General features: G+C 35.2%; 1 protein-coding gene across 1 annotated transcript in view; it reads right to left on the bottom strand.

The window, feature by feature from the left end:
* Positions 1–14,331, bottom strand: part of EPHA10 (EPH receptor A10) — a 349,554-nt gene that overhangs the window by 66,061 nt on the left and 269,162 nt on the right. Inside the window, exon 7 of the mRNA XM_072419571.1 lies at positions 6,098–6,263. Coding sequence (XP_072275672.1) covers positions 6,098–6,263 — 166 coding nt within the window. The remainder of the gene's footprint in view (positions 1–6,097; positions 6,264–14,331) is intronic.

Genomic DNA, 14,331 nt, shown 5'->3' with positions numbered 1-14,331 from the left:
ATATTTGAATGTTTGGTGTCTAATCTGTTAAGACCCTTTAACAAAATTAATTATTTCAAGGAGATTTCCCTAAAAATCCTATGCTTCTTTTTACTTTAGGCGAGACATTTTTGAGCTGAGGAGCATTATTTTTATGCTTTGTTAAAAAGCTACAGTTTGTAATACAATTAATTACCAGATTAAGGCAATGCAAAGGTCAAATTAAATCTAATGCAATAAAAGTACAAAGGGCAAGCTGTGCTCCAAGTCCAGATCTTCTTCTCTTGTCCTAGCATCTGTGCTATTTTTATTAAGATGTACCTTCAGTGCAAAAGTTTTTATGCGTTTAATTAAAATGTACATTAGGAAGATATTACATTTAGCAACTGTAAAGGTATTTTAATTTCTTTTGTGTTACTTGCCACAATATATCAAAGGTAATTATGAGAAGCACATGAAAAAGTTATAGAATTGCTTCTTATTGTTTTTTAAAAGTATTCAGGGTAGAAATCTCTGTGCCTACTTGTTAACATTCAGACTACCACAATGGATAATTATACCTAATTTTACTTAGCACCTTCCTAAAATACATATTTATTTTATTATCTTATTATTAGGGGGAAACCGAGAAGGCTTATGACTGTCTTAAAGACATCAGTAAAATGAGTTGTAATCATATCAAATCATCAAATTAAATTCTCAATCTGCTGCATTTTAATTTGACATAAATGGTCTGTCTATCCAAAAGTGATGTTTTTTTTTTCTTAGGTCAACTGTAGTGATCTGTGTGATTTGAGTTTTTAAGCATCAAAATCCATGCAGTAGTACTCAACTCTAAACCTATCCACAACAGATTGTAGTTCATTTACTAAAGAAGTTTGGGATGGACACTTGGCAAAATGAACTTTCACTCTGCAAGGACGCTTAGAGAATGAAGTAAAGCTGCTGACCTCAAACATCCAATCATATGCAAGCAAAGTCATGCTTTTTTAGTTTTGTTTTTGTTTTTTTTTCTTTCTCTTACTTGTGATTAGCATGATTTTTTTATTAGGTTAACTAAGCTGCAATGAAAGTTTGGTAAATTCCAGTCAAATAGAAAACAAAAAAATGTTTTACTTTTCATAGACCCATATAATTTTTCTTTTTAAAAGTCATAACTAGAAAACACACAGGTTGTGTAATTCTTTTCAGGATTTGAATTCAAGACCATTGTGACAACAAAACAAAAACTCATAACAGATTTTACTTTATTGATGCTGCCAAACACCATCTATAAAGAAATGTTCAGTGGAAGGGGCACTAGTCAATTACACTGGAATTACTCTTTTACCTGTAAAAGAGTAGTTAAATGGTATTGGTAGTAGAAATAGTATTAGCAGGACTAAAACACCATTACATTTCACAAAATTGTTACAAACTGCTGACAATTTTGGTAAATGCCGGACCAGTTATGGAACAAGAAGATCACAAACATAAAAACTGACACTGGTGGTGATAGTGTTGCCAATGGAATGCACATCAAGTCTAAAGGAATTCAGATGCAGTCAATTAATATTCCAATCACTGATCACAGTCAATTGTCTTTGGATGGCTAATGCCCATGGGTTCAAAATAAAGAGATGATCCCTTCTTTCCTAGCTTTGAATAATAGACATATTTTGTATAGAGTGGGTTGAGGAGTTTAGCCTGTGAATTGCAACCTTGTAAGAGATAATTTACTTAGCTTGGGAGCAAGTTTAGGTGGGTGGTTGTCAACTGCACAACTAACCAATCCCATGTGCCTAAATTTAGTATGTAGATAGGAGTGCTTCTAAAATGCTCCAGCTGTCCTTCAGACCACTTTTTACCACTTTGTATTTGCTTACAAATGCTTGCTAATGCAGTTGGAATGTATTCCCTTTCATGTCTATGGAAGAGTTTCAGCGGCAGACTGACCTGATATGCTGCATAGAGCTTCTGAAAAACCACAAAGAAACCACACTGCTTTCAAATGCCCGCTAATAAAAGAATTCAAACCACTTCAATTTGTTTCAATGATATTCAGGGTTTTGGGAAGTTCAGTGCTGGTTCTGCATTGGTACTGCTTAGGATAACAGAATGAGATTAAGTTCTGCTGACTTCAGTCATTAAGCCATGTACAAACAGAAATTATGTTTTTTTTTCACATTTTTTGCGTGAGATTCAGTATTTTTTGTAACATGACTTTTCACTGCACTCACTTAGCTAAATAAATAACTCCTTGAAGAGTGATCGCTCACTTTATTAAGGGATCTGGCTTTACTTCTTTACTAGATTAACAAAAAAAGTTATTAAGATGCAATCAACTGATCTCAAAAGACCAATTACAGTTGATGTGTGATGGCAATTTGGCCCTAGGCTGTTTCCTTGATGTTTACTCCTACTGAGGTTAGCATATTTTACCCAAGAATAGCAAACCCTGTTAACAATAGTTTTAAAATAATCATTTATTGCCTAGTATCTGTGCTTTGGCATATTCATTGGGTTTACCACTGACAGCAAATACCATAGCTGTAGTCAACCAAGTTTGTAAGTTGAATGTTGAAATACCAGCTGTATTCATTGTTAAAGCTCTGCCTGGTATTATTTATATAGTATCAACATGGATTACAATTTTTTATGTAGTAATGAAAGAACCTCAGCTTTTCCCTTGTTTATTGTTTAAAACAAAATGCACATGTACATTGTAGGCTGAGAGACAATTACCTATAACTGCTGTGGATGAAAAAAATATGAAATTTATATTTGCAAATAATTTTGTAAAATTCATATGTTTGGTAAATATTTTTTTATTTTTGCAAATTTAGTTTGTAATTTACAAAACGTTGAAAATGTTAAAAAATGAAAGCATGATTGTTAGACTTGTTTTTTCAAGTTAATGGCAGCTACTAAACTTTTGGCCACTATTGCTGGGGGTGTCAGGGGGAACTTTAGAAACATGTCTCCAGTGAAAAAGTTTGAAATAAGAAAATAGTTTTCCTGTTCAAGTTAAAAATCTAACAAAATTATATTTTTACAGAAAAACTATTTTTTTTTCAGGAACAATTTTTTACTTTTACCTGTAAAGGGAAAGAAAATGGAGTGTGGGAAAAAACTTTCATTGCTAGATATAACTGGATATATAAAGAAAGAAGTTTTATCTTTTATTTATTGAACATAGGCACTATTATAAAGCGGAACTAAATGTTAAGAATAAAACATTGTAATAAGGCAGATTTTTGATTGCATAGACAGGTGATGTCCCTTGTGCAATAAAATTAGTTTACCTGCCTGATTACAGTTTTTAATTATCACCCTCCTGTACTCACTCTATTCAGTGTGATGCCATCTTCATCTAGTTTTCCTCCAGGTTTTGTATTTTCTGCCATCTTGATTGACCAGGCTGGAATTACACAACTCCCACTAAGCTGCAGTGTGCGATGCTGGGAGGTTATGTAACAGCTTATTGCACTTTTTAAAAAATGTTTGAGAACAAACAGGCAAGCACTATTTATTGCAGGGACATCATCCTTACTTTCTGCATAAAAAAAATTGTGCCTCCTTGCAATTTTTTATTAGACAAATATAGGTATACTTTAAACTTAACTTTAAATAAAAAAAAAAAGTTCCACATCATAATGTTTGGCAGGCTTGCTTGGTTTAACAGTAGCTGCACTTGGGTAGTGAAGAATTGATTTTGGCACATAAACATTGTACTCATCAACTGTAATATATGGGTCTCAAGATAAGTTCATATTCTCTGTGTTGCTGAATTCCTGCAAAAACAGATGCATGGCTGAATACAATTAACATTTATTTAAAAAAAAGACAAGCATGACTCTACAATTAAACATTTTAAGGTTTTATTTTATTTCCAGGATTACAAACGCTGTAATTTTACTAGTGCACTAAATTACAATGCTGTCATGATGGATTTCAATAACTGGAGCTATGTTGGCACATTTGTAGCTGATTAATAATTAAGTAAAAGAGGTATCGCTTTTGTAGTAGGGTAAACTGTGCAGCCCACAAATGCGCTGGAGAAACACACATGCAGTTTAATCTGTATTCTAATTTGTAGATGAAACAGGTGGTGCTGAATCATAGGTCAATACAGGGCATCAATATAGTGAAAATTGCATGGGAAATGATTGTAAATTTATGGAGATTTGACTTTCCAATGAACAGCACTGCTATATAGTCAAGATGGTATAAAAACACGTGTTACATTCATACACAGAACACATCAGCCTATTGTATTATTCTTCACCGATCTACATTCTATGAAACACAGTAAACATCACACCATATCTTCTTGGCTATCAAATAACCACTATCTTTTAACAAGTGCAGATCTTTATACACCTGGCTAGGTAAATCTAAACAGAAGACATTTTGGAGAATATTATAGACAGTGACATAGGAAAACTGTAGGCTAATGTAAAAACACTCTCTCTGAAAAAGTTGGTCATACACGTGTTTGGGAATTGCCTTCTTTATAGCAAAAGCTTTACTTCCTAGCCACAGGTCTCATGCACACAGTGCCGCAGTCACATCCCATACTCCTTCTTCCTCTGCCCATTTAGAGGACACACAGCCCCAGACTTTGTTAGTATAATAGTACAGAGGAAAGGCTGGGATGCAATCATGGAGCTGGGTGTATTAGATCTGTAGCACTTTTTACAAGTGGGCTAGAAGTGTACAAAGCTGAGGAGTCTAGCACTGAGGATGCATTACTGAAATCTGAACTGTGGGGTCTGTCACTGATGTTTGGACTGGGGAATTGGTACTAAAGTCTACACTGTGGGTTTGTTACAAGGATCAGTACGGGGGGACTATCATTGAGGTATGCACTTGGGGTATGTTATTGAGGGCAGATCTGAGGGTATGTTACTGAGGTCTTTACTGGGGGTCTGTACCTGAAGTCTGCACTTGGGATCTAATACTGAGGTTTGCACTGTGGTCTATCAATGAGGTCTGCTCTGGTGGGGTGTTACTAAGGACTGCACTGTGGGTCAATTACAGAGGAATCTATCAATGAGGTTTGCACTATTGGTATTTTTCTTACATCTAAATTAAGGGTGTGTTACTGAGGTCTGCACAAGGGTCTGTAGTTAAGGTCTGTCTGTGAAGGGTCTATTACAGAGGTCTGTATGAAGGTCTGTCATTAAGGTCTGCATAGGAAAATCTTTAAAAGGTTAAGAGGTATTTAAAAGTATATAACTATGTTTAGCCCAAAGTATTTTTCTTTGGATACATTGAAGGTAAACTAGTTTATACTTTTCAGGATGTATTACAATTTATTGTCATTACCCAAGGCGAATATGTGTGATCATCACTGGTGAAAATCTAGTGTCTATACAGCCAACCCTGACATTGTTTTGTGATCTACAGAGCTGAACTATTTAATGCCTGACAATGATAGATAAACATATCTGTGTAGGTAACAGTACAAAAATGGGAATTTATAAGGATCAATTTTATTTTGGAAAGAGTGAGGAAAGGGATTTCTTTTGCTGTGTCCCTATAAGGGGGTTATATATCCAACGCTGACAAAGAAAAAAAAAAAACATTTTTAGTAAGATGGAGAAGAGGTAATACTGAATAAATTGTTGCATTGCATTCCCTCTTAGTGAGAACTGCTGCCATATTGTCCTGGTGTTATTGGGTAAAGAGGTACATTTCCCCAACAGAATTACATGCAGAAATTAAATCTAGAAGAAATTCAAACTCTTCCACAGGTCAATCCAGACCTGTTTTTTTCCAAAAAAAAACTTTTCATTGAGTTAGGTTTTAAATGTTAATTGGATCAATTCACTGACTTATTTAAAAAGTATGGCTGCACTGTGGCCATACCACTGCTATAAAAAATATGTTAGTTATAAAACACAGCATCATGCTTTACAAATAGAAGGGGTGGAAGTGATTCAATGAGTGGATAATGATACCCACTCTCTATTATGAATAGGGTCAACATTAGTCCTTTAAGTGAATCCTTAGGTAAATCATACAAAATAGGACTACCAGGGTAACAAAGGGCTATACCTATTTAGAAAGCACCAGTTATATACACTTGATCAGATATAGGTTTAGTTCAAGTACCATAACAATAATTACTTACACTCTCCTAGTGTTTCCACTTCAATGCTTGGACTGTAGCTACCATAATCTTGCGATGAAGATGATGTGCGGATTTGGAAGACATAGACCGTTCCAGGTTTCAGATTATTAACAGTCACCGATGTGAGGGGGGTTTTCAAAGTAGAGTAACTCTGGTCCCTTTGGTCCTATGGCAACATCAAAAAAATTACAAATTAAAGACTCAAAAAATGCTGATCTGTCTCTTCTTTACTGCTCTAGCTGATTGCCTTTAAAACATTTATACATAATAGCATCCAGTGAGCACTTCTGCAACTAGATATACATAACACAGTGCCAAGACATAAGCACTGTTCAGCAGCTGCAGGCCAAGTTAGGTATACAAAGTTACTTTTGAGTACTTTAAGGTGGTTTGTAGCATTTTTAGGCCTTACAAAATATAGATTGGTCACCACAAATACACCATATGAAACTTCGTGCTTTCACAGATGTTTGACTTTTTTATTTTTGGTGTTTAATAGAAAGGTCTATATAATTACAGTTTAGGTTACTTCATCTGAACTACCCCAGTCTTTCATTTTTAATGCAAAAAATAGAGCCTATGCACAATACATTGCTCCTTTTGTAATATCTACTATCATATAGCAATCAAAATTAAAATATGAGAGTGTTACAGGGGCCATTCCTTATTGTAAATGTGGGAAAAAATAAGTCATTCCTTATTCTAACAAAGGGTAAATAACATTCTTTTGGGAATACATTTAGAGAGGACTTTTAATGCTTGCAACATTGCTTTGCAGAGTTCCTGGTCCTATTTGCACCATCCAACTGCTTCTAACAGTTTACATGATTTACATATTCTATAAATTAGGAAATAAAAACATCTAGCTTCCTAACACAAGTCAAAACTTACACAAACATTTGCTAATGCCTCATCTAATGTCCCTAATCTTATGCCATTAACACTGTCTAAGGGACAAGCCAGTTAACCTACCTGTATAATTTTGGGAAGTGGGAGGAAACCAGAGTGCCCACCAGATATTGTCCTGGTCAATATTCAATCCTGGGACCCTGGTGTTGCAAAGGTAAAAATGCAAGCCACTAAACCATTGTGTCTTTCAAGTTATTTATAGTATTTGTTACTCGTCTTTTCTTCTGCTTTTTACAGGTTGTCTTGAGCAAGCTCTGCTTTCTTGGCAAAGCATATTGTATTCAGTTTTTCATTGCATCCTTAAATCTGTATGTTTTGGCATAATTGTTCTTTATATGTCATCATTTTTTCCTACACACCCTATTTATTTCACTGCCTTCTTACACTGCTCGTACCATCATATTTGTTTCCTTTTTATTACATGTTCTTCTTCTTAGCTTCTACTTCACTTTTACTTTACTTACTTCACTACTCTAACCCATTTGGAGTATTGCATTACCATCTGTTTCTCAAGTTCTACTGACATGCCTTCCTCATTTTACATCATATCTTACTGTCTTCTTCCCATTTGTATGTGTGATTATTGCTATTTTAGTTTGCACTTGATGCCCATCATGTAATGATTTAAATCACAATCTGCTCCCCTACAGCTGTGTGCAGTTGCCATTGTTAACATTTGTGTTCAATCTACAACCACCTGATCAGATTCCTTCCTACAAATTCTATGGGAGTCTTTATTTTTCCTTGTAAAAATGTGTGCTACTGATTAATAAGATTAGTTTGATAGATCACTGCTAAATGTTGAATTATCATTCTTTATACAACTATTTCCATTTTGACCTTCATCTTTTGCTATCTTTTCACTGCCACAGCTCACCACTACTTTTTATCATTATGTTTTTCCGGCAGGATCCGGCAGGTCGGTCGTCCAGACAATGGACGACACCGACTGTACACACGGCAGATTTTCGCCCGATAATTGGCCGATGCCGATTATCGGGCGATAAAAATCTGACGTGTGAACGTAGCTTTACATCTTAAATGTCACTGGTTGCAGCAGGGCAAGGGAGAAGATCATTTTCAGAATCTGACCTACTTCTCTGTTGATGCTGATGATGCTGCAACTGCTCAGCAAAAAGTAAAGAAGATCAAGGGGCTGCTGAACTAGGAAGATACCAGGGAAGCAATTACTACTTCTCTAGGCAGACATTTCTCTACTTTTTCTGCCAAAAAGAAGAAATGTATGTCAGGTTTCTATCTATGTTTTTGCCTGTGCAGGTATCATTCATTAGATCTTTTCCTAATACATGAAATGAATGGAGCCTTCTACACTGCTTGTTCTATATTAAATTTTTTAAGTTTCTTTTGCGTTCGGCATATGATTTCATCAATTATAAATGTTTATTAAAGTTATATATTTTTTAATTATTTCAAGCTACATTCAGTTGTCAAATGTAAGCGTAATACTGGGTATGCCTAAAAATGAATATTCAGGAAAAAATAATTTTAATATGTCATTTTTAATGTTCAAAGTTCCCTTGTACAGCTTTTGCCAAAAATCATTTTTGTAGTAGAAATCAGAGAGAGGGAGGCTACCCATGTGTGCCCATTAGGCTCTACTGTGGAAACACTTGCAATAGAGTAAAGCGGTACGTAATAAGCAGTAGAATAACCAGGTATGTAACAAAAACATAGCCAAATTACAAATACCAATAGGTGACTTTAAATATAATATATGTATTTTAAGTGTGCATTTAGCTGGTTGTATGGAATTTTGCTGTACGTGGGCAACTATACTTTGCATGCAATGTCATACATGAATATATTATTTAAAATACAAGCAAATGTTTGCAATTAAAATTCACCTGTGCATTGTGATTCTAAAATTATACAAACAAGCACCAATTAATATTACAAATTATGTTGTTTCTGAAATGTATACTGGATAGGCAGGATAGGAGATGTTAGCAGTATAAGAATATCTACTCAAATATGTATTTATAGCAAGGTCATCATTTCCCCAAACATGGGTTTTATTCATAGATAGATAGTAAAGTTCAGCTTTAAAGTATATCTAACCCCATATGAGGACAATGGGCTTGATTTATTAAAATTTTCTAAGACTGGAGAAGATAGACTATAATGGGTGAACCTGAGTCAACCAGAATTTTGGATTGTATTTCTTAATTTGCTATTATTTGGCAAACGGTTTCAATCCTGGACTAGATCCATTCCAGGTTTGCTAGATTACACAGATTCTCCCACAAAATGTTATCTTCTCCAGCTATGGAGAACTTTGATAAATCAGGCCCAATGCTGTTTGTTAAAGCACCATTTTTAAAAAGAATTTTTTTTTTCTCCTTTTTTGCATCCTAGTACTGCTTATCACTTCCAGCCTCTTTCAGCCACATTGTTCTAAGTGGACTTTATTAGTGAAAATTATGAACCATGCCCGTTTAATTGGGATATTAGAGTAGAGCTGATTGTAGTCTCAGATAGGGGCACGTGTGAAAGGTTGACAACGTAGGAGCACAATTGCAAGACAGTTGTCACCCTATAACCAGAAGTGCTTGGGTAGAGACTTTTATGAAAGGAATACTAGGGATTACTTTACCAATAAAAGTTAGGGATTTTAAACAAATTTTACAATTTCATGAGCAAGTTCAGGCTTTTATTACACTATAGTGTAGTGAGGTTACTTTAAAATATTTAGGAGTAAAGTAGTATTTTTTACATAGTGCTGGAATTTGGTTCTCCAAAGGGATTAATGGTTGTTTGTCTGTTGCTGCAAGTACACGTCAGGAAATAACTACTCTGATGCACTATTTTTGTGGTCTATGGCATGTTTTGGCACCTTATTTGGCATTTAAATAAAAAGGGACCTGAGACCTAGGAGACTTTTATGGGGAACTAATGGAACCATGGACTGCTAATAGAGTGGGAGATCAGGGCAGACGGTCCTGAAGGCCTCTGAGGCCTGGGTAAGCTGAGGTTTAAAGCTTCTTTCCTAAGCATAGGATCCCACAGGTATTCTAAATTTGGGACTTTGACTAGGGATAATGTCATTCTGGCATGTTGATATTATTCCTGTTTGGAGATTTGAAAATGCCAATGGTATTAGAACTACATCATACTGTAAGCACGCAGACTGTTCTTGATGCTCTGCTGCCCCTATCCTTTCTTCTATATGTTTTGGATTGTTCAATAATTCTTTAAAAAAATACAGATCTGCAAGCCTGCTTGAGGACTGCATGAGGTACAAACAGGCAAGCCCCTACGGGGTGAGCACTATATACATTTTAGTTAATAGGTCCAGCTACTTTGATTCTTACAATCAAATTCAATATTCAAATACAGAGCAAAGAATTGTCATGTGTACATTGATTTAGGCTTTTATTTTCCTGAACTACTACAGTTTTAATTCATTTGAGTCACCAGCATGTATCTTTTGAGACTGAGAGAAGATTAAGTCATTCCACAGGAAAAGTTGCATCCTTCCACGAGCATACAAAGTATTTTCTAGGCTGCACAGAAAATAAATGTGTTACAATAATGTCTGAAGGACGACAGCATTTTATCCTGAATAATGCAAGCTTACACCAAGCGGGATCATGTAATACCAATCTTTTATAGCAAGTGAAAGGAAAATAGGATACTTATAAAGTTACAAACGCAGAAGGAATCCATAGTTCTTCCAGGCATTTATCTCCAACAAAGACTTTGCTGCTTTGCTTATCTGAACTGATTTGTAATCTGTTCAAAAGCGGCATCCATAATTAATAGTATCTCACAAGCAACAAGAAGTGACATCTTTCCAACTCTGCCTGTAATTTATTTGGTGACCCCAGTAGAGGCGGGATGGGACCTTTCACAAGTGAGAACTGATAAAACCAAAAGAGGTATGAGATTGCTTGTAATCTCAGCAACCACACACAGCTTGTCTGCTGCCCTATATCAAACCTGTGCAAATGACTCTGATTGCTTCAACCCCCAGATCTGTCTACACTGCACTTTCTAGTCTGAACCTTTTGTTCGGGTGAATTCCTGGCTTGCTGATGTCTGCTAATGTGAACTTTGTAAGGAACATTTCAAATGACTTTTAAATGTAACAAAAAAAGGCTGCATTATATGCACCATCATAACAAAGATATTAAATGTTAAATAACCAACCTATGTTCTCCTTCTCACACAACTTTTCCAGCTCCATGGTAAAAATGTTCCATATTTCTGTTTTCTCTAACTTTACAAATTTCACTATTTAGTAATTTGCCTAAAGGACAACTGTAACTTTGTTCCAATTGTTATTTAAACACTTCCATTAATCTCCTTGAGTAGAGCCCACCCAGTCTAACACTTACCCTAGCCCTCCTTACAGCAATCTTCCCTTTGCTGCTCTACAGAGCTGCAAATACAGTCTGATGAAACCATCCTTGCTTAGTCATAGGGCCATTTTTTAAAGCTCTCCCAGCTTCACTAATGAAAATCTATCCTCTCCAACCTTGGAGAGCTTTAGTAAGTCAGGCCCAAAGAGTTTGTATGTTTAGATGGTTTTCACTCATTCACATAGTACTTTAGAGGTCTCCTAATTTCCAAATACATGGTTATTTGGTTGGTTACCAAATGGTTGGTTATTTGGTTTTCTCTAAATTTGGCCCTAAAAAGTAATAGGGACATTGGATTGTAAGTTCCTTTAAAAGACAATGAGTGAGTCAATTATTTAGCATACTTTGCATAGTGCTGTAGATGATGTTAGCAAAATATAAATACATACAAAATAAAAATGCATCCTTTAGAATTTAATTATGTATTGATTTATTTATTTGAATTTTATTTGGTATTTTCAGTGTCTTCTGTATAGTTTACAGCCATCATTTTGCATCATCACATATAACATTGCAGGAATTTGCAAGTTTTTGATTCTCACTGTGTGTAATTTGTATTAGGCTGGAGTTCAGTCCTAAGGTTAAACTTTAATTGGTATGTTAAAGTACATTCCCTTGCTAGTACATTTTATTTTGGGCCTTTACTGTATGAGCCTTCTTTGTGGCATTACTATAGGGAATGAAAAAGATCCACCCTTGGGGGTCAGTAGAAAGAGTTCAAAGTCTCTGCCAGTCTATGAGAGCAGTGACCACTAAACTAAAAAATAATTTTTAGTGAATATCCAGCATTACCATAGATATTTTTTTAAACACATATTTGGATTGATTTTAAACCTGTCCTTTCTGTGCCCCTTCTAATTCAGTTTCACCTTGTCACTGGGGCCTGACTTTTTTTTACATCATTTCTAAGCATCGCCAACCCCCATTTTTTGTGCAATGACAATGCTCTTACTGGAAACCAAATGAGTGTAATTGGGCAAGGGAATGGCAGATGAAAGGACTTAGCCATGAAGTCAGGGAACATCAGGCACACATAAAAGGTGACTGCAAGAATCCTTTGATGTCTGTCCATAGGCTGGTTAAACAATTTCTATATTAAACTGTAAAATGAAATATAGATAAAGGTATCAATTAAATATGAAATCTGGGAAGTCAACTTGATATAGAGTTAGGGCCTGGGTGGCCATCCTTAGGCTATATAATGTAGTAATCCATGACTTAAGAGAAATCTGAAGGCTAGAGATTATATCCAGGAAACCCATAGGCTTCAAAACAAGTTAGCAGGGACAGAACACATATATTCATTATGACAGGTACCCTTTAAGCAGTGCTAATAACTCTGCCATAGACTGCAGACATAAATAATGTTCTGTCAACCTATGCATTTGCCTTGGTTCCAACAGTCTTAAAGGCAATATGTAAATGAAAAAACGAAAAAGGCCACTGTTGGGGTGATAGAGATGAGTTTGATAAATGGCACTTATCTAGAAATATCATGTAGTACATTTATAGAAATGTGTATGTTGCATCTTAATGTAATAAAGTAGATTGTGGCGAATACAAAACACGGAGGGTAGAAGATACATGAATATCTGTAAACCAGTTTAAAAACAACTTTTGTGTAGTGATGTGGAGAAATATCAGGAATAAATACCTCTTTCCACTAGGTTACAATATATCTTAATAATGCAGACAGTGAACGCTGGTGAGGAAATACAGTTAGGGAATGGAAACAGCTTTATTACCATTCTCCACCAGGCAGTGAGGAGGATAATGCACACCCCTGACAGCACAATAACAGAGTGATACACAAAGCAAAAAAAGCACAGCCACATAGCAGTTGACTTAAAAAATAGGTTTTTGTGCCAAGGTTTTAAATTGTAGCATCATATTATTGAAAAAATTTCAATTTTGTTAATTCAGGTAGTTGGCTACATTATAATGTCATGCTGTTGAATGGTAAATAAAAATGAAATAATCCAATAAATACAATCACTGGGCTTTTTGTGTGTTTTGGTTTTACTAAGACCATCTACCATTACATTCAAAATGCTTGTTTTACTATTAGTCACCCATTCAATCAGTTTTGATAATATATATTTATGAAAAAAAGGCTTCCATGGAAAAAAGTATACAAAATTCAAACAATTTTTATTCAGTCTCTAATGTTTCTATGGGGAACAGCTGACCCCAATGAAGGTGCGCGGTGACCTATAGAAACTTTAGAAATTTAAAAGAAATAATCTGAATTTCGGAATCTGAAATGAATCTGAATAATCTGGGTGTACACCCAGGATTTTGGTTCTGTTACCGGTGTATGATTAATGGATCACCAAACTTTGCACCTCTCTCTTGTTTACTACCCTAATTAACAGCGTACCTGCCTAGTTTCTCAATTAGTGGTTTAATTTTTTATTTTGTATAATGTTACAATAATACAACCTCTGTAAAAAAGAAGAAAGAACAATTCACAACTGATGTAAAGAGCAATCATATTGCCAGAACCTTGGAATGTCAACCGATATTAGAATCTTTTTGTTTTTAAGGCAGTCTGCATGTACAGTATCTTCCTCTGTCTCTCTCTCTCTCTCTCTCTCTACGTACACACATTGAGAGACTGGCCTTGAATTAATAAAGTCCTCCAAGGCTAGAGATGATACACTTTCTTGCTGACCCTGGGTAACACAGCAAACCTGGAATGAATTTCCTAAACTCAATTTCTTAGCAAATGTTTTTTAACACTGGATCAGATCCATTCCAGGTTGTTTGGATCACCCAGGTTCACTGATGAAAGTGTATCCTCCCCAGCCTTGGAGAGCTTTACTAAATCAGGCCTGCTATGTTATTTGGCTTTGGATAAATATAATAATATAATATAAACATAAGAAAATCAACTTAAAAGCAATGAGTTTAGAAGATGGAGACAATTATTTTTTTTTCTAA

The sequence above is a fragment of the Pyxicephalus adspersus genome, chromosome 1, assembly GCF_032062135.1.
Source record: "Pyxicephalus adspersus chromosome 1, UCB_Pads_2.0, whole genome shotgun sequence".
Classification (NCBI taxonomy): Eukaryota; Metazoa; Chordata; class Amphibia; order Anura; family Pyxicephalidae; genus Pyxicephalus; species Pyxicephalus adspersus.
This window is presented reverse-complemented; position numbering and strand designations above follow the sequence as displayed.